This window comes from Oncorhynchus tshawytscha, linkage group LG06 (genome assembly GCF_018296145.1).
Source record: "Oncorhynchus tshawytscha isolate Ot180627B linkage group LG06, Otsh_v2.0, whole genome shotgun sequence".
In the NCBI taxonomy this organism is placed as follows: domain Eukaryota; kingdom Metazoa; phylum Chordata; class Actinopteri; order Salmoniformes; family Salmonidae; genus Oncorhynchus; species Oncorhynchus tshawytscha.
In genome coordinates this window covers 58,655,213-58,675,979 of record NC_056434.1, presented here as the reverse complement: position 1 = coordinate 58,675,979, position 20,767 = coordinate 58,655,213, and the positions used below count along the sequence as shown (strand labels likewise).

The 20,767-nt window shown below is 43.3% G+C and overlaps 1 protein-coding gene across 6 annotated transcripts in view; it reads left to right on the top strand.

Moving 5' to 3' along the window:
• Nucleotides 1-20,767, top strand: part of LOC112252765 (prominin-1-A) — a 38,541-nt gene that overhangs the window by 10,801 nt on the left and 6,973 nt on the right. For 3 of the 6 annotated variants that reach the window (XM_042323448.1, XM_024424314.2, XM_024424315.2), the window contains 9 exons: nt 3,858-4,200; nt 9,854-9,918; nt 10,323-10,528; nt 10,634-10,754; nt 12,126-12,189; nt 12,359-12,448; nt 12,671-12,867; nt 14,452-14,526; nt 20,353-20,416. In XM_042323448.1, coding sequence (XP_042179382.1) covers nt 3,957-4,200; nt 9,854-9,918; nt 10,323-10,528; nt 10,634-10,754; nt 12,126-12,189; nt 12,359-12,448; nt 12,671-12,867; nt 14,452-14,526; nt 20,353-20,416 — 1,126 coding nt within the window. In that variant the 5' untranslated portion in view covers nt 3,858-3,956. The remainder of the gene's footprint in view (nt 1-3,857; nt 4,201-9,853; nt 9,919-10,322; nt 10,529-10,633; nt 10,755-12,125; nt 12,190-12,358; nt 12,449-12,670; nt 12,868-14,451; nt 14,527-20,352; nt 20,417-20,767) is intronic. The other 3 variants (XM_042323449.1, XM_042323447.1, XM_024424316.2) reach the window with 2 other exon arrangements.

Genomic DNA, 20,767 nt, shown 5'->3' with positions numbered 1-20,767 from the left:
CGTTGTATTGTTTTTGTCTTTTTTATAAATTTGCTGACGCTGTTCCTGTCTCGTTCACTTCAATGCGTCTACTTCTTTTTCGAGCATATCAAAATGCTAATCAATAAATAGTTCCAGATTCTCTATTATCCAGAATGTTTGTTTCGTAGTTATCAGATAATCCTACATTTTTGTGATGAATTCACAGGACAAGCTGTGCCTACCACGCTGCCGCATACCATGTCATCGCCCTATACGGCCCTGTTTGTAACCTCAGGTTGCAATGTGGAACATCCAGATGCTCTTTTGCGAACTTCAGATGTGCAGCAATGTTTTTTTTCTTTCTGACAGCAGTGGCTTCTTTTGTGGTGTCCTCCCATGAACACCATTCTTGTTTTGTGTTTTACGTATCGATGACTCGTCAACAGAGATGTTAGCATGTTCCAGAGATTTCTGTAAGTCTTTAGCTGACACTGTAGGATTCTTCTTATTGAGCCTTCTGCACGGTGCTCTTGCAGTCATCTTTGCAGGATGGCCACTCCCAGGGAGAGTTGACACAGTGCTGAACTTTCTCCATTTATAGACAATTTGTCTTCCCGTGGACTGATGAACATCAATACTTTTAGAGATACTTGGAGGGGACAATGGTTTTGAAACCTGAACTGTAGTCAATGAACAGCATTCTCTCATAGGTATTCTAGGTGGGTGACGGCAGTGTGGAGAGCAATTGAGATTGCATCATCTATGGATCTGTTGGGGCAGTCTTTGTTTCTCTACGAACATTACCGATTTTCTGACTCAGAATAGTGTGTTCTGTGTGGTTTTGCATTGTGGAATTTTTAATGTTTTTGGTGATCTGTCTCAGAGTTTTATGTGTATCATCTTTATTGATTTAGGAAGAGGATGTGGAATTGCAAGATTCAAGTAATGTATTATGTGTTGGTGGTTAATTGATCAAAACTCAGGTCTTTAAAGACTTTGATAACCTTATCAGTGGTAGCTCAGTTGGTAGAGCATGGCGTGGTTTCGATTCCCGGGACCCACCCGTAAGTTAAATGTATGCACGCGTTACTGTAAATGCATCTGGGTCGTTCTTGAATTGTGGTGTCATTTGGTAACGGAAATGTGTAAAGAATTTACAAATCTAGGTACAGCTTCCTATTCTAAATAAACTAATGTGGCACCGTAGCTCTTTCCACTCACAGCCTCTGTCATCCCATATAGGGGTTGAAAATGGAAGATTTTGTCATTGATAAACTACTACATTTGAACGCAGTGGGTGTACAGTAACATGCTATACGTGATGTCAGAGCTCAGGTTCTCCACCACAGCGCTTCATTAGTTTTGACTAATAGCCGTTAACTTGAACACAGAACACAACAACAAGATGCCCTCACCCCTCCCGCTAATTGGGCCACTTTTGCACATTTGTTGTTGTCCGAGTCAGGGAAATGCTGTAAATCGAGAGAAGCCTGTGTTCTTAAAGATGAGGCGTTGAGGATTTAAATAAATACCACTTTGTTGTCATACAAGCAAACCACACACCCACGAGTCCAAATTTGCATTTCATATTTGAAAACATGTCTTGCTATATTTGATCCACAGATACAAGGAGGACATGCGTTATAACCTGGGTTGTCCTGAAAATAACGAGCCTATGTTTGTAGTATGGTGAAGAAAACTTGCCTCGGAACACTCAATTGAATGCACTCAAAACTCCATTCTATGCGCACCAAAATTACAATATGTTTGTCTGAAGTGCCTTTTGAAAGCCTAACACTGCAATATCGTATTCTATAATTTAGCTAGCCATGTTGGCATTAGAATAAGCTTTCAAATTATGCCCACCTGACCCAAATTGTGATTTATATTGGAAGGTTTTGGGATTGCGTAAACAACAACAGTAATTGTGTGACGTGGGACGCAGGGCTGTTTTCCAAACAAAAAACTTGCTACAGTTCCTCAATGTTAAAGCTAGGAGAGATAAAAATAAATAAATAGCACTTTATAGTTAAAGGCTCTTTCCTTCTGTCATACAAGTACATTTAAATGACTTAACTGTGCACAGTTTGGAAAGGTGTTTGGCCACTTAGAGACAACAGTTAAACCTCTCATTCAAACCATTGTAATCTTTTTTTTTTTTTTAGCTTGCAATTTCTCAAATTCCAATTAATAATATTATGTTACTGAATGTTTCCAGAGTATTTTCAGATTTCATTATTGACAAATGCTGTGAAAATGACAATAAATGTAAAATGCACATAAAATCGTAGTGTAATGTTTGGATTCAGTCTTGTCAGGTGAACTGTTGTGTCCTCGCCTTTAGTTGGACAATTTCCCCGTAATCTTCAGTGTTCTCTTTTAATTGCTACCATGCATATGCTTTTTAGAGTTCTTCTTTAAAAAAAAACATTTCAATTTGGCCCTATTCATATGCACTAGACAAATTTCCACAAGTGTAAGGGGTTAATGACTTTGAATAATTTTGACCATTATGATAATATTGTGCCACCAATGATTTTTTTTATTTAACTAGGCAAGTCAGTTAAGAACAAATTCTTATTTTCAATGACGGCCTAGGAACAGTGGGTTAACTGCCTGTTCAGGGGCAGAACGACAGATTTGTACCTTGTCAGCTCGGGGGTTTGAACTTGCAACCTTCCGGATACTAGTCCAATGCTCTAACCACTAGGCTACCCTACCCTGATGGTAACACCAATGAACAAAAATTGGAGGTTATTGAGGATTTTCTTAAACGGAGGCCACAGATGCGCAAATCGAAGGTCATTAACCGTTTGAAAATCATTTACTTAAGCAATATGATTAATAATTTTGTTCACAATGTAATAATTTCCCTTAATTTAAATTGAGTAACATCAAGTGCTTTTTCACATTCAAGTGACACATTTAGACACCAAATTATAAATGGAATCCTCAAATTTATGACCTACTAAAAGGGTGTGATTAGAAAATAATTTTCTTTAAAATCGACCCTTCCCCCGATAACAGTTTGCTATCGGAGGGAATGATTTTCAAGGTGGTAACACCAATGACATAGAACTGGGGGACAGACATTATACTAGTAAAAAATTGGTATTGTAATAGCCGCCTTCGTTTTTATTGATCTATACAATATACTAAATACTTTTTTTTTCACTTTCTAGCATTCAAAATAATAGATGTCTCTAAATCCCCAAAACATCTCTCTACAATTCTACACGTCACTACTGGTACAAGCCAATATTCTAACCCTAAGTACTTTAAACAATGCGTAAACAAAGTTTTGCAGTATGTTTTATCATTGATATATTGATATCATTGATATGTTCAATATAAACAAAAACGTCATTTTAATGTGTTTTTCATGGTTGCATAGGCAAGGGACACAAATGCCACCACAATTCAAGAACGACCCGTCTGCGAAATGGCATGTACTATGGTAGAGCCTAAGATAGACATATGGTCTCTAGAAAGATGTTGTGCCAAATGTTTACAGATTATTAGGGAAGTGCTTTACACATGAACAGAAGAACGTTTCCCTTGTTATCACGTTTATGGTTTCCTTCAAGGCAGGATTTCTTACAATTGCTATACAATACTTTATTATACAATACTTTACTATACAATACTTTACTATACAATACTTTACTATACAATACTTTACTATACAATACTTTATTATACAATACTTTACTATACAATACTTTATTATACAATACTTTACTATACAATACTTTACTATACAATACGTTTCCTTTCCAGTGCCTGCACTTTTTCACAACAATCTCATTACTTCTGTGTTTTTCTTGGCTTTCTCCTCTGTATCCGTGTGTGTTTCCACCCTCACCCCAGTCTCTCTCTGCTCTGTGCGTTTGCAGGCCCAGCAATACTGAGATTGTGCCATAAGTTGATTGCTCCACACAAATTTCTCCATCCTTACCCTAGCACACCCTCCGGCCCTGTCTCCAGCTGCAGTGATGGGAGCATATAGGAGAGTTTGGAGGTTGGGGGGCTGCATCGGGGCGGTGTTGGCCTGGATTGGGGCACTGTTCCTGGGTTCCAGCTTGGCCCAGCCTCCTGCTGACTCCTGTCCTACGGGAGTCACTCCCTTGAACCTGAGCCAGCCCCAGTACCAGTCAGTCCCAGGAGCAGACACAGGCTTCATGTCCGGGGTGGTCCAGTCCTTCCTCCACACCGTCCAGCCCAACCCCTTCCCCAAAGGTCAGTCTAGGGCTGAATTTGTCTGGTAAAAAGTAGTGTACTACAGTATACAAAGGGAGCAGGGTGCCATAGTCAAAAACAAAACAAGTGCACTATAAAGGGAATATTGTGCCATTTTGGACATAGCCTAGTCTGACAGCGCTCCTTTTCTACAGCAGTCTATATATCATACTGACCTCATATTGACCTAGCCAGTTGTGTGTAGCCACTATGTACATCCCATACAAATACATGGGCTTCCTCCAATTTGCAGAGTGAAAATGGTATAGAGCTATAGGGGAATTGTATTATAATTTTTCTTCTGTTGCCAACTAATCTCTTGTGAACAGACTACGTAAACATTAGGCAATATTTTATTTCTAGGTTAACTGAGATTAGTTTCCATCAGGAAATGCACTGTTTGCTTCACTCCTAACTCTCCCCCAAGATATGAGCATGTGTGCCTATAGTGATGTGATGAGGTTAAACATTAGAGCCAACCAGCACTATTTAACCATAGAAACTGGCGACGCCGTTAGCCAGTAAGTGCGTTCATGGGAATGCCTTTGGTGTGTTGTGGGTCAGGCTGTCAATGGTTAACTACTGTAGTCAGATGAAAGTATTTTGTAGATGGTGTGTTTCCTTGTATTTTTATTTAGTGAGTGACTCATACACATATGGTTACCCCAGAAACCACAGAGCAGAGTAACAGCGTAGGCCTGTGGACAATACTCCACTGTAGTTTGTCTCACTGACAGAATCTGATTGTCCATCTCCCTTGTCACGACAGTACATTTCACTATGATGTCAGAGCTGGCTCAGTTTATCTATTGCCTCCTTGTTAGAGCCATTATTGATTCTGTTTGACAAACAACAGCGACGGTCCCTCAGGTATATATATACACACACACACACACACACAAGTTAATCAGTCATTGACCTTTGCCCAGGTGAAACTCGTCTTAGATCAGAGAGCTCTCAGGTTGCTATGCACGGATTGGATAGCGATAGTCTCTCTGATCATGTCTTCTATCCAATCAGGATTGGAGTTATTATTGCTGCTTAGTATTTCAACCCTTGTTTGCCCAGTTTTGGTTTTATGTTTGTTGAGAACACTGACATTTGTCTGTTATTATGTGCCAGGCAATGAGCAGTAATTTAACATTTTAAGAACTTTACATTTCTGAACCCAACTGTAAATACGGACTGATCCACTCTCTGTTCGAATTGATTTCTTGTGCGTTTTATTCATTTAAAAAAAAAAAGTGGTTCACACCTCGTTGTTACTCTGTAACAGTTTTCACAATTCAATGCAACTTATATAGTCTGTCAGCATTCACTAGACTGTGAGTGGCCTCTGTGTGAGAGAGAGACAGAAAGAGGGAGCGAGAAATTCAGAATTAGAGAGAGAATGTGAAAAAGCAGAATGTCCTCCTTCCCAACTAGACAGTGATATATCTCCTCTCAGGTTTCTCTCCAGAATGCCAGCCGTTGGTGTATGAACAATAATCATAACTACCAGGGTTAGACAAGACAATGGTGGACAAGCAGTTCTTTAATGTGTGGTTGGCTCAGGTCTTACAACACCGGTATGGTTACCCATGGTTTCATGATCCTTAGGTTAGGTTACATCTAAATAACATACGGGTAAGTTTGATTCCCTATCTCACTGTTGTCAGAGAGAGAGTTGGAGAGAGGGTGAAGGAGGAATGAACGAAGAGAGGGAGGGAATGCGGGTGGGAGAGATCAGAGGGTTGATGTAAAAATGTGACGCCTGATCTCCATTCAGCCTTGTGAAAGTGTAAACTCTGATCCTCTCACATGAACACGCCAGAAGATGTTTAGAAAAAAGAAACTTCCATTTATCAGGACCCTGTCTTTCAAAGATAATTAGTGAAAATCCAAATAGCTTCACAGATCTTCATTTGTATAGGGTTTAAACACTGTTTCCCATGCTTGTTCAAGTAGGCAATTAAGGTCAGAGTTATGAAAACGTAGGACACTAGAGAGGCCTTTCTACTGACTCTGAAAAACACCAAAAGAAAGATGCCCAGGGTCCCTGCTCATCTGCGTGAACGTGCCTTAGGCATGCTGCAAGGAGGCATGAGGACTGCAGATGTGGCCAGGGCAATACATTGCAATGTCTGTACTGTGAGATGCCTAAGACAGCGCTACAGGGAGACATGAAGGACAGCTGATTGTCCTCGCAGTGGCAGACCATGTGTAACAACACCTGCACAGGATCGGTACATCCGAACAACCGCAACAACAACTGCCCGAGTTACACCAGGAACGCACAATCCCTCCACCAGGAACGCACAATCCCTCCACCAGGAACGCACAATCCTTCCACCAGGAACGCACAATCCCTCCACTATAACACTGGATGGATGGATGGAAAGCTGGCAAGTTACTTAGCTCCAGAGGCTACAAAGAGGGCTAATCCTAGCACGATGAATACATAGTACTGGTTCTCTACGGATCAGCTGGACAAAGTGTACTTCACTGAGGGTGTGGCGGCCCGGTCATTGAATGTGGTCACAATGCTGCTGATGTATTATATTGATTTGCTACAGGAGCTGAATAAGACCACAGAGTCGGAAGTCGGTTTCAGAGCTTCTCGATGAAATCCGTGCTGCTGTTGATTTTGTACTGCGTCCGTCCTGCTGTACTATCGTGGCTATGGTGAGAAGTATGGGTTCACCACCACCTCTGCTTGACATTGTCCTGGATTCCTGACAGGGACAGGAGGATGTATTTGGATGAGCCAGTTTCACCAACAAGGGCAATAGTGCTCCCAAGTGGCTCAGTCAACGGGGACAAGTTACTGGTTTGCAAAGTCCCCCAAACCCGGTGTGGGCTGGGTATCAGAACAGCAGTAGCAAGAAAGCGCATTGTTTCTACAAAAGTTCCTCTGTGTTTATTGGGTATCAAGAGTGAGGTCTCATCCAGTTGTGGGTATAATAAACAGTTCCTTCCCCTAGTTCAGACACACGGTTGTCAAGTAGTGGATATTAAAACAAGCATGACAATTAAAAAAAAAAATCCCAGTTCTCTGGGTGGTGCTCTGCCCGTTCAGGAGACAATGCATGGGAGACTGGCAGCGTGCTCCGTCCAGTGGCTGGCATGCACAGTTTCACCATGGGCGATGAGGATGGTGACAAGGGGTTACAGTCTGTAGTTCGCTGTGCGTCCTCCTTTTCTTGATGTCATTATGTCAATGGTCTCCGAGGTCCTAGCGCCTGGCTTGAGAGAGGAGATTTCCTCTCTCCTTCAAAAGCAGTCTATTCGGCTGGTCCCCGTGTCAGTTCCCAAGAGCGATGGAACGTTGAGTCCCATCCTGGACTTGCGTGTTTTTAAACAAATCACCTCAAGGTTTGCAATTTCAAAATGCTAATACTTCGCTGGCTATTGCAGTCGGTGTGTCCCAGCGTTTTTCATGTGGCTACACATCCTCCCCACAGAAGGTTTCATTTCAAGAGGTTTCATTTCGAGGGTGTGGCCTACGAGTTTCTGGTCCTGCCTTTCGGACTCTCCCGATCGCTCTGCACCTTTTCTATGGCAGTGGAGGCGACGTTGGCACCGGTGCAGTGCCAGCGGATCAGAGTATTGGCCTATCTGGATGACTGGCTGGTCATAGCGGAGTCGAGGGAACAGGTGGAGCTCCACCCTGCCACGCTGGTTTCCCATATTAAGTCTGTGGTGCAAAGTGGATTACAAGAACAGTTGTTTGACTCCGGCTCAGTGCTTTCAGTGTCTGGGTCTCATTCTGGACACGGTTCTGAATCCGGTGTTTATTGTCCCAACAAAGGAGGGTCGCATTCCGGCTCTGTCCGGCACGGTTTCAGCTGGGGCACTCTGCGCCTTTTCGCTTGTGCCTGCGGTTATTGGGTCTGATGGCCTCTATGAAAGCTGTGGTGCCTCGAGGACTTCTGTTGAGGCGTCTGTTGAGGCGCTAAGTGATTGCTACGCGTCTGGACACATCTCGCTACTGCCATTGATTGCTCAAGATATAACCGTCATGCCTAAGGGAGTTGACTCCATGGAGGGACCCGTGTTTGTCGTTGCAAGGGGTTCTCATGGGCCCGGGTAGTGTGCTGCATGTTGATCACGACAGATGCATCTTTACTGGGATGGGGAGCGCTTTGTGTGGGCTATTCAAAAATAGGGATTTGGTCAACAGCGCAAAGGGCACTGCATATCAATTACCTAGAGCTACTGACTGTTTGCTAGCCCTGAGGCATTTCCTTCCAATGTTGGAGGGACAGAATGTGTTGGTAATATCCGACAACAGGCTGGCGGTGGCGTACATCAATAGGCAGTAGGGGGACGCTCGTATGAAGCGGTGCGCATTTTCTGTCACTCAGGGCGATGTATCTTCCCAGATCTCTCAACATGGGGCAGTTCTACTTTCCAAGGGGGAGTGGAGACTGCACCCCTCTTTCCCAGATCGCTGGAAAAATGTGCATTGTCATTTGTTCTGCTCAATGACGGTTATGGGTGCTCCCGTTTGGAAACAGATGCTTTGGCGTGTCAGTGGCCTCGGACCCTGCTCTATGCGTTCCTCTGCTGGGCCTGATTCATGCCCATGTGGAGAGGGTCCATCAGGAGGGTCTGGTGTTGATTCTGGTGGCAACCCCGTTGGCCCGAGCAACCTTGATTCCCAGAGATCATCCATCTGTCTGTTGGACAGGGATCCATGAAGGGTTCTGTGTCGTTGGGATCTATTGTCCCAGTCGCAAGTGAGAATTTGTTACCCACGGCCGCAGATATGGATCTGTGGGTTTGGCCCCTGAAAGGTTGAATTTGATGGCTAATCTCGAATGTGATTATGTCCATACACTCGGCCCGTGCGCCCTCTACAAGACGGTTGTATAACATATAAGTGGCGTGCGTTTGAGATTTGATGTCAGATTAAAGGAGATTCTCCTTTTCAGAGCTCTTTGGTGGACATTTTGATGTCCTTCCAAGAGCTTTTTGAGCAGGGCCTTTTCTTTTTATACATTTGAAGCTTATGTGGGAGCCATCTCGACGTGTCATGTAGGTATTGTCAGTTCTACCCCAGGGTCTCAAATCAAATTTTATTTGTCACCTGCGCCACATGCGCATTTGTCACATGCGCCCCTCTCCCCTCCCCTCCCCTCCTGTGTGTGCATGGGCTGTCATAGGCGTGCTAGCCTTGGGGAGTGATTGTATGTTTCCATAGTATGTTATACAGAGTGACAACGGAAAAGGAACGTACAGTTATGAATATAACTACTATTCCCTGAAGGAGGGAACGAGGTATAACATACTATGGGAACATACAATCAATCCGCACCTACAGTGGAATTGGGCTCGCTGAAGAGCGGTACTTAATTGAGGAAATGTGTGCGACCCCCAGTATTATAGTCAGGAAGGCGGGACTTCCGAGGGCGGGCTTGGCATCCGTTTGGCGGGATTTCAGTTCTTCAGGTGAATATGATTAGTTGTTGACTCCCCATAGTATGTTATACCTCATTCCCTTCAGGGAACAATAGTTATATCATAACTGTACGTTTTCATAATTGCTTTCATATGCCGTATGATTTCAAGACCCTTACATATGTACGTATTGTGTAGTGCTTATCCAGATCCTCCGTCTTCTTCTTTTTTTCTCTCTCTCTCTCTCCCTCTCCGTCTCTCTCTCTCTTAGATTTGCTGGTGAAATTATTGGAGGAAAATGGCAATATATACAATGATGACAAGACCATTAAAGAGGTGAGAACAGATGCGCGTAAGACTCCTGTCCACATCACAGTCAATCTATTGTCTAGTGATATTTGACAGAGTGTGACGTCACATCGAACAACAATGACTCTTCATTGTTAAAGATAGAAGATTGGTCTAATGAATATTTCTGGTCATTCGGTTTTCATAGTATTGCATGAGTAGTAGATGACAGTGTAAAGTACGCTAACACTACACAGTAATGTGCAACGTTAATATATTTGAGCAAAGTGTCACCATCCTTCTCTTCACCAATGTTGAATCAGCCAACATTTCTTCTTCTTATTTACACTGTGCTCATAATCCTATATATTCTACCAGTGTATCTGTGTGTTTATGTTAATGTGTGTGTGTGTGTGTGTCTGTGTATGTTAACTGTGTGTGAATCTCCTCAGGTCCTTCTCTATGAAGTTGGTTTCCTAGTGTGTGCTGCTATAGGGATCGTGTACATTATCCTGATGCCCCTGGTGGGGTTCTGCCTGGCCTGCTGTCGCTGCTGTGGACACTGTGGAGGACACATGTACCAGAAGCAGACTAAAGCTGTCCACTGTCACAGGAGAGGATTCTACTGGGCTACGTTACTCACCACGCTAGTCATACTGTAAGTGTGTGCGCATATTTTAAGCCTTTGGATAAGAAAAAAAACCGGAACATTTTTGATATGAAGTGAAACAATGAACAACTTTTCTGTGCATTGTTTGTGTAGTTCAGGGAACATCTGCATGTTCTTCAGCAACCAGTTTCTGAAAGGGAGTGTCGAGGACAGCTCTGTAGAACTCAACAATACACTTGACAACCTCCAAACCTACCTCACTGCTGTCCCACAGGTGTGTGCGTGTGAGAGAGGACTTACCTGTGATTTTCAGAAGGGAGTAGAAAACCTAAGTAATAAATGAAGAAGGAAGACCAGTTTAGTTTCGAAAACATTATAGACATGTCAATACAGTTTTATAGATAAACAGTGGGGTCTGAAATGATTGACACCATTGATAAAGATGAGCAAGAATGACAATAAAATAAATCATTCAAATACCGGAGCTATGGAGTATGCTCTTACAGGCAGCAAGTGGCACCTTAATTGGGGAGGACGGGCTCATGGTAATGGCTGGAAGGAATAAATAGAATGGTATTGAACAAATCAAACATGTTTTCTATGTGCTTGATACCATTCCATTCACTCTGTTCCACCCATTATTATGAGTTGTCCTCCCTCAGCTGCCCTTGGTATGCAATTTCTTTGGGGGAGAAATTACATTGTTTTATACTAATACAATTGCTCAGAGAAAGAGTTTTTGTTTAACAAGTGATATGTTTTTTTTCTCAAGAAGGTTAGGGGTCAAATTTATTGACACCCCTAAAGATTATTATGAATCAAGTTGTCACAGGTTAAAATTTTGGCCCCATGTACCTAGGACGCAATGACTACATCAAGCGTGACTCTACAAACTTGCCGTATGCATTTGTAGTTCGTTTTGGTTGTGTTTCAGATTATTTAGTGCCCATTAGAAATCAATGGTAAATATTGCATTGTTATTTTGGAGTCTATTTCACTGGAAATAAGAATATAATATGTTTCTAAACACTTCTACATTAACGTGGATGATACCATGGTTACGGATCATCCTAAATGAATTGTGAATAATGACGAGTGATTTTAAAAACAGTGGGTCAAACATCATACCCCCAAAACATGCTAACCACCCCTGTTATTTACAATGGTGAGAGGTTAGCATGTCTTGGGGGTAGGACCCTCTGTCACACCATTAGTCGCCCATTCACCTTAATGGTTAACTGACGGTCAGGCTTGCACTGTCAACACTTTTATCTGGTACAACCGAGGGAGAGGGACGCCGGGGGAAGAGAGGGAGAAGAAGGCAGGAGAGAGAAAGGGAGAAAGGTGGCAAGACTGGGGGAAGAAGGGGGGAAGAGGGAGAAAGAGAGAGGAAGAAGGGGGAAGAGGGAGAAAGAGAGAGGAAGAAGGGGGGAAGAGGGAGAAAGAGAGAGGGAAAGAATGGAGAGAGAAGGATAGGTTAATGGTAGGGCAGGTTGTGTTGTTAGAACATGTCAATCATTCATTTTGGCTGTCGGTAGTGGCTTTGAAGTTTCAGTTTTGTGTTCAGAATGTGCTTGAGAGAGTCTCCTCAATTTTATGTTGTCTCTCCTGTGTCTAAGTGTGTGTGTCTTCTATCTCTGCTCAGCAAATTGATAGTGTGCTGGTAGGGAGCAATGAGACAGTGGATGAAGTCACCAGAAGCCTCAATAGTGAGTACCCGAGCTTCTAGTCACATAATGCATCACACGTTCTGCAAAGTACAAACACACTGAAACAACTGTAATGCCAATTGTCGTTTTGACCCAGTAGTGACTAGCTGCCATTCACAATTTGCGAAACACCAATGACATACATATCTACCTTCTCTCTCACTCCCAGATATAGGTAATCTGCTGGGCAAGGAGATCCAGAGAAGGCTAGAGGGCCCCCTGAAACCTTCCCTGCAGTCTGTCAGAGATATAGCCAATGGTACAACTCCATCCTGTGTGTGTGTTTTTGTGTGTGTGTGTATATTCCTCTTCTGATATTCTAACAGGGTTTTCTATGTGTGTGCGCTTGTGTGTGGTGTTTGTGTGTATATTCCTCTTCTGATAGAGGTTCATTTGAATTATCTACATTAATTGTTTAACAAAGTGCTTTTTAAAGTCTTCTGACATTTTAAAATGTGTGTATGTTGTATTTGTATCCTAGTGGTGAACCGTACCAGTGTCCTGCTGGTGAGGTTAGACTCTACTCTAACCCAGGTCCGGTCTGATGTATCTGTGGTCCAGGCTAATGTTAGCTCTGTCAGAGACCGCATCAACAGCACACTGAGAAACCCTAACTGTACTGCCTGCTCGGCCTATCAGTCAGAGCTACAGAAACTAACATTTGCCACCACTATCGCTGTGAGTACAACTTAGTTTCATGTTGCCGCCTCTTCCTCTTTCCACGTTTCCACGATTGTTCTGGTTCCCCAGTTATCACCCTGTACCCACCGGTGTGTGTCTTTTCATCCTACTGGTTTGTTCTTGATAAGGAAGGATTCAGGCCTTTTGTTAAACACAATCAAGCTCTTCTGTGTTCCTGATAACATGTGTGTGTGGTTTTCGACATTGTGTGTTGTGTGGTGACGGACTGTGTTTTGAGGAAATTGCCTTGCAACAGGAGGAACACATTACTGGGTTAATGAGATCGACACGACACAGGCAAATGAGTAGACTCATTGACTCATGGTGTTATCTTTGGATGTCAGGTTTCAGTCTGTAAGCTGACCTGACTTGTCCTTTCTTCCGCCTCCTCCTCCTACTCCCTTTGACGCACCCCCCTCAAACAGGCTACCACCAACGAAGGGCTTGGGTTTCAGGAAAATGACAGCTCATAATGCATGCTCACATGCACACACACCTTATCAGTAACACAAGACGAAACCAGACATTTCTGTCTGTTAGCAGTTGTTACTCTTCAATAACACAGGCCCTTAAGCATATCAGGGGGAGAACAATTGGTTTATTCAAAGAGGAGGACAAATCATAGATGTTATGCTGAAAGGTCGATGTTCATTCTCCCGTGTCCTCAGTGATTCTCTCCACAGAACAAAGGGACAGGATGTAGTTTTATAACCCAGCTCTAGCCTGTGGTTGACCAATTAGAATTCCTTGCAATTAAACTGTGCCAATGGCCAAGTAACAAGTATCCGATTTCAGGCTCAATGTATACCAATGAGAATTTGCCATGTAGCTACAGACTGAAATTCCTCCCATGTCTCTGACCCATTGGTCTTTAATTCCTATTACAGAAAATAACACTATTTCCATTGATCGTTAGTACTCTATTGACTTTTAGTCCTCTTGACCTTTAGTACTATATTGACCTCTCATCCTCTGCATTGTGTATTTATCTTCTAAATACATGTCCAACAAAAGGCCTGAATAGTTCCATATCAATGTTGTTTTTAGACTTCAGTTTATTTTATCATAGACAATGCAGTATTTCATTCATCCCTATCACTGATCTACTTCGATAACGAGCATCATTTTAAAATGTGATGATCTAGTTTCGTGGGTGGAGTTTAAATACTTGGTCAATGTATATAGCATAGAAGGGTGTAATTGTCTTTAGGACAGCTGTTTTTTAGTCAAGACTTTCGTGTTTTTAACGTAATATGTAATTGTTGTACTGTATGTGGGTTTATAGTTTTGTTTAATGTTGTGTTAGTGTATGTAAGTTGTTTTGTCTGAAACGTTGTTCCCCCTGCTGCTATTGGCCAGGTCTCTCTTGGAAAAGAAAGACCTGGTTCAATTTCTCAATGAGAAAAACCCATATAAATAAAAGTAAAATCAAAAATAAGGCAGGCAATGTCAGCATAGTTGACAGTTCTGGCTTTGCTGCCCCCTTCTGCCAAAGCATAAATGACATTTACTGCAAAGAAGTCCTTGAAGATTATGAGCAGTTTGCAATCTAAAGTGTGTGCGTGTGTGTGTGTTCCACAGGTCCCCAGTCTGAGTGAGCTGCAGTCGGCCGTTAATAACGTCACCGAGGCTGATCTAAACTCTAAAGTAAAAGAGGTGAGTCTGTCTGGACTAAATAGACACATTTTTCAAGACTATGTATTAGGATCGTTCCATATGGGCTATGGAAGCGAAGACTATCAATTAACTAGTTGATTTTATATGCAACAAATGTTCAATATCCAAATGAGGTGTTTTGTGTCATGCCAGGCAAAGTAATCATACACAACGGCACCTTTCTTGCTGTGTCAGTACTGCGTACTGTATGCCATTGTGGAAAACATGAGTAGAAATAGGTCAGGTCAGTGACCACAGATAATGTAACTCATTTATAATCAAAGGGAATCCCTATTTTGTAAGTACAGGTTAAGGTAACCTCTGCATGGAAGACAGTGAGTTAGTGTGTGTGTGTGCTTTTTAGAAGAATGTCGCTGGGGATGGCTGATGTTTTAAGGGCTCCTACCCAATTGGGCTATCTTGTGTGTTTTTTCCCCGCATTGTTTGTTACTTATTTTGTACATAATGTTGATGCTACCATCTCTTATGACAGAAAATAGCTTCTGGATATCAAAACAGTGATTACTCACCTCGAACTGGATAAAGATTTTTTGTTTAATGAGTTTGACACGAAGGATATAAAGGCCCAAATCCCCATCATTCGCATGAAGAAAATAAGGAAATACAGGGGGCGCAGATCAGGGTGCCTTGTGAGAGTTTGTCGGCGAGTGAGTAACCCACCTCTACCATCCATTCTATTGGCCAACATGCAATCACTGGAGAATAAACTGGTTGAGCTCGGTTTAAGACTATCCTACCAACGGGACATTAAAAAGGGTAATAACTTAGGTTTCACCGAGTCGTGGCTGAACGACAACACGGATAATATACAGTTGGCTGGGTTTTCCGTGCATCGGCAGGACAGAACAGCTACGTCCGGTAAGACGAGGGGTGGTGGTGTGTGTCTATTTGTCAGTAACAGCTGGTGCGCAATGTCTAAAATTAAGGTAGTCTCGAGGTATTGCTCGCCTGAGGTAGAGTACCTCATGATAAGATGTAGACCACACTATCTACGAAGAGAGTTTTCATCTATATTTTTCATTTACGTCTATTTACCAACCACAAACCGAGGCTGGCATGAAGACCGCACTCAACGAGTTGTATAAGACCATAAGCAAACAAGAAAATGCTCATCCAGAAGCGGGGCGCCTAGTTGCCGGGGACTTTAATGCAGGCAAACTTAAATCAGTTTTACCTCCTTTCTACCAGTATGTCACATGTGCAACCATGTTTACTCTACACACAGAGATGCGTACAAAGCCCTCCCTCACCCTCCATTTGGCAAATCTAACCATAATTATGTCCTACTGATTCCTGATTACATACAAATACTAAAGCAGGAAGTACCAGTGACTCGCTCAATACGGAAGGGGTCAGACAGGACTGTTTTGCTAGCACAGACTGGAATATGTTCTGGGATTCAACCAATGGCATTGAGGAGTTTACCACCTCAGTCATCAGCATCATCAATAAGCGCATCGACGACGTCATCCCCACAGTGACCGTATGTACATATACCAACCAGAAGCCATGGATTATAGGCAACATTCGCACCTAGCTAAAGGCTAGAGCTGCCGCTTTCAAGGAGTGGGACACTAAAAAAATCCCGCTATGCCCTCAGACAAACCATCAAACAGGCTAAGTGTCAATACAAGACTAAGATTGAATCCTACTACACCAGCTCTGACTCTTGTCGGATGTGGCAGGGCTTGCAAACTATTACAGACTACAAAGGGAAACTCAGCCTTGAGCTGCCCAGTGCTGTGAGCCTACCAGACGGACTAAATGCCTTTTATGCTCACTTCAAGGCAAGCAATACTGAAGCATGCATGAGAGCACCACCTGTTCCAGATGACTGGCTGATCACATAGCCAATGTGAGTAAGACATTTAAACAGGTTAACATTCACAAGGCTGCGGGGCCAGACGGATTACCAGGACATGTACTCAGAGCATGCGCGGACCAACTGTCAAGTGTTTTCACTGACATTGTTTTATTTTTATCCCCACCCCCTTTTTCTCCCCAATTTTGTGGTATTCAATTGTTAGTAGTTACTGTCTTGTCTCATCACTACAACTCCCGTACGGGCTCGGGAGAGACGAAGGTTGAAAGCTATGCGTCCTCCGATACACAACCCAACCAAGCCGCACTGCTTCTTAACACAGCGCACGTCCAACCCGGAAGCCAGCCGCACCAATGTGTCGGAGGAAACACCGTGCACCTGGCGACCTGGTTAGCGTGCACTGCGCCCGGCCCGCCACAGGAGTCGCTAGTGCGTGATGAGACAAGGATATCCCTACCGGCCAAACCCTCCCTATGGACCTCCTGGTCGCGGCCGGCTCACTGACCTTTTCAAACTCTCCCTGACCGAGTCTGTAATACCTACATGTTTCAAGCAGACCACCATAGTCTCTGTGCCTACAAAAGCAAAGGTAACCTGTCTAAGTGACTACCGCCCCTTAGCACTCATATCGGTAGCCATGAAGTGATTTGAAAGGCTGGTCATGGCTCACATCAACACCATCGTCCCAGAAAACCTAGACCCACTCCAATTTGCATACCTCTCCAACAGATCCACGGATGACGCAATCTCTATTGCACTCCACACTGCCTTTTCCCACCTGGACAAAAGGAACACTTACTGTGCCTTGCAAAAGTATTCATCCCCCATAGCGTTTTTCCTATTTTGTTACATTACAACCTGTAGATTTTTATTTGGATTTCATGTAATGGACATACACAAAATAGTCCAAATTGGTGAAGTGAAATGAAAAAATAACTTGTTTAAAAAAAAAAATATATATATATATATAATAACAGAAAAGTAGTGCGTGCATATGTATTCAACCCCTTTGCTATGAAGCCCCTAAATAAGATCTGGTGCAACCAATTACCTTCTGAAGTCACATAATTGGTTAAATAAAATCCACCTGTGTGCAATCTAAGTGTCACATGATCTGTCACATGATCTCAATATATATACACCTGTTCTGAAAGGCCCCAGAGTCTGCAACACCACTAAGCAAGGGGCACCACCAAGCAAGCGGCACCATGAAGACCAAGGAGCTCTCCAAACAGGTCAGGGAGAAAGTTGTGGAGAAGTACAGATCAGGTTTGGGTTATAAAAAAATATCTGAACCTTTGTACATCCCACGGAGCACCATTAAATCCATTATTAAAAAATGGAAAGAATATGGCACCACAACAAACCTGTCAAGAGAGGGCCACCCACCAAAACTCATGGACCAGGCAAGGAAATCATTCATCAGAGAGGCAACAAAGAGACCAAAGATAACCCTGAAGGAGCTGCAAAGCTTCACAGCAGAGATTGGAGTATCTGTCCATAGGACCACTTTAAGCAGTACACTCCACAGAGCTGGGATTTATGGAATTGTGGCCAGAAAAATCCATTGCTTATAGAAATAAATAAGCAAACACATTTGGTGTTAGCCAAAAGGCATGACTCCCCAAACATATGGAAGAAGGTACTCTGGTTTGATGAGACTAAAATTGAGCTTTTTGGCCATCAAGGAAAACACTGTGTCCAGTGCAAACTCAACACCTCTCATCACCCCGAGAACTCCACCCCCACAGTGAAGCATGGTGGTGGCAGCATCATGCTGTGGGTATGTTTTTCATCGGCAGGGACTTGGCAAACTAGTCAGAATTGAAGGAATGATGGATGGCGCTAAATACAGGGAAATTCTTGCGAGAAACCTGTTTCAGTCTTCCAGAGATTTGAGACTGGGACGGAGGTTCACCATCCAGCAGGACAATGACCCTAAGCACACTGCTAAAGCAATGCTCGAGTGGTTTAAGAGGAAACATTTAAATGTCTTGGAATGGCCTAGTCAAAGCCCAGACCTCAATCCAGTTGAGAGTCTGTGGTATGACTTAAAGATTGCTGTATACCAGCGGAACCCATCCAACTTGAAGGAGCTGGAGCAGTTTTGCCTTGAAGAATTGGCAAAACTCCCAGTGGATGGATGTGCCAAGCTTATAGAGACATACCCCAAGAGACATGCAGCTGTGATTGCTGCAAAAGGTGGCTCTACAAAGTATCGACTTTTGGGGGGGGTGAATCGTTATGCACGCTCAAGTTTTCAGTTTTTTTTGTTGTCTTATTTCTTGTTTGTTTCACAATAAAAACAATTTTGCATCTTCAAAGTGGTAGGCATGTTGTGCACTGCAGGTCCTGGATGAACCTCTACATCACCAGAGGAACAGAGAAGTAGGATAAGGGTATGGCTAAAGGCTATAAGAACTAGCCGTCTAGAACGTTCGGAACAGAGAGTAAAAGGAGCAGGTTTCTGGGCACGATAGCATAGATTCAAGGCATAACGTACAGACAAAGGTATGGTAGGAAGAGAGTACATTGGAGTTAAACCTAGGCATTGAGTACTGATGAGAGAGATATAGTCTCTAGAGACGTTTAAACCAGGTGATGTCATCGCATATGTGGGAGGTGGAACAACATGGTTGGTTAAGGCAATATTGAGCAGGGCTAGAGGCTCTACTGTGAAATAAGACAGTAATCACTAACCACGACAGCAATGGACAAGGCATATTGATATTAGGGAGAGGCATGCGTAGCCAAGTGATCGTATGGGTCCAGTAAGTGGTTGGGCTGGCTGGGGACACGGCGATTCAGACAGTTAGCAGGTCGGGGATAGCAAGCTAGGAGTTAGCAGGCTGGGGCTAGCAAGCTAGCAGTTAGCAGACCGGGGCTAGCAGAAGGGCCTTAGAGGGACGTCACGATGGGGGAGAGTCTGTTTTTCCTCCACGTGCGGTGACGTGGATAGACCTGTCGTGGATTACTAGGGTTCCAAGTAGCAGAGGGGTCCAAGTCCAATTGGCAAAATGGGTATAGTGGTCCAAGAAACTGGCCGATGGATCAACTAACAGTCCAATATTTGGCCTGGGTCCCCAGATCCTCAAAAAGTTATACAGCTGCACCATCGAGAGCATCCTGACTGGTTACATCACCGCCTGGTATGGCATCTGCTCAGCATCTGACCATAAGGCGCTACAGTGGCGTACGGCCCAGTACATCACAGGGCCAAGCTTATTGCCATCCAGGACCTTTTTCAAAGATTCCAGTCACCCAAGTCATAGACTGTTCTTTCTACTTCCGCGCGGCAAGCTTTACCGGAGCGCCAAGTCTAAGTCCAAAAGGCTCCTTAACAGCTTCTACCCCCAAGCCATATGACTACTGAACAATTAATAAAATGGACACCCGGACTATTTGAATTGACCCCCCTTTGCTTTTACACTGCTGGTACTCGCTGTTTATCTATGCATAGTCACTTTACCCCTACTTACTTGTACAAATTACCTCGACTAACATGTACCCCCGCACGTTGACTCTGTTCCTGTACCACCTGTATATAGCCTCATTATTGTTATTATATAATTATTTTGTATTTTTTTTACTGCAGTTTATCTAGTAAACATTTTCTTGACATTATTTTCTTAACTGCTTTGTTGGTTAAGGGCTTGTAAAGTAAGCATTTCACGGTAAGGTCACATTTCACATTCGGCGCATGTGACAAATTCGGTGCATGTGACAAATACAACTTAATTTGAGTGTTTGTGCGGGGGGGGGGAGAAATACACAATGCACTGAAGTTTACACACAGTTGCCATGGATTAGTGAAGTGTTACCGACATGATACAGTAGTATGCATGGTCCTGTTCTGAGGGGGAAATTGAGATGCATGCTTGATACATTTTTCATGCAAGTCCTCCATTGACTTCCATGCATAATTTATGCTGGGAAACTCCTTGGAGTGTTACTGAGGATGGTTCTGACTGTGTGTGTGTCAGGGAGAAGACTTCTTTGCCAGTATTCCCCAAAAAGTGACCAACGACACCAAGGACGTGGTACAGAGTGAGTATATTACCTTCAATGTCACTACTAACTGTTATAGGACTAAGACACCACAACTACTCTGATTATTATTTGACCCTGCTGGTCATCAATGAACGTTTGAACATCTTGAAGAACAATCTGGCCTTAATGGCCATGTACTCTTCTAATCTCCACCTGGCACAGACAGAAGAGAACTGGCCACCCCCCAGAGGCTGGTTCTTCTAGGTTTTTTCCTAGATTCCTGCCTTTCTAGGGAGATTTTCAGAGCCACCGTGCTTCTACATCTTGTGGCAGGCCAGGTGGTTGGGTCAAAACGTTTACACAGGACAGACACGGACAGAGTAGGATTAGCTCAGTTTCAAAGGTGTT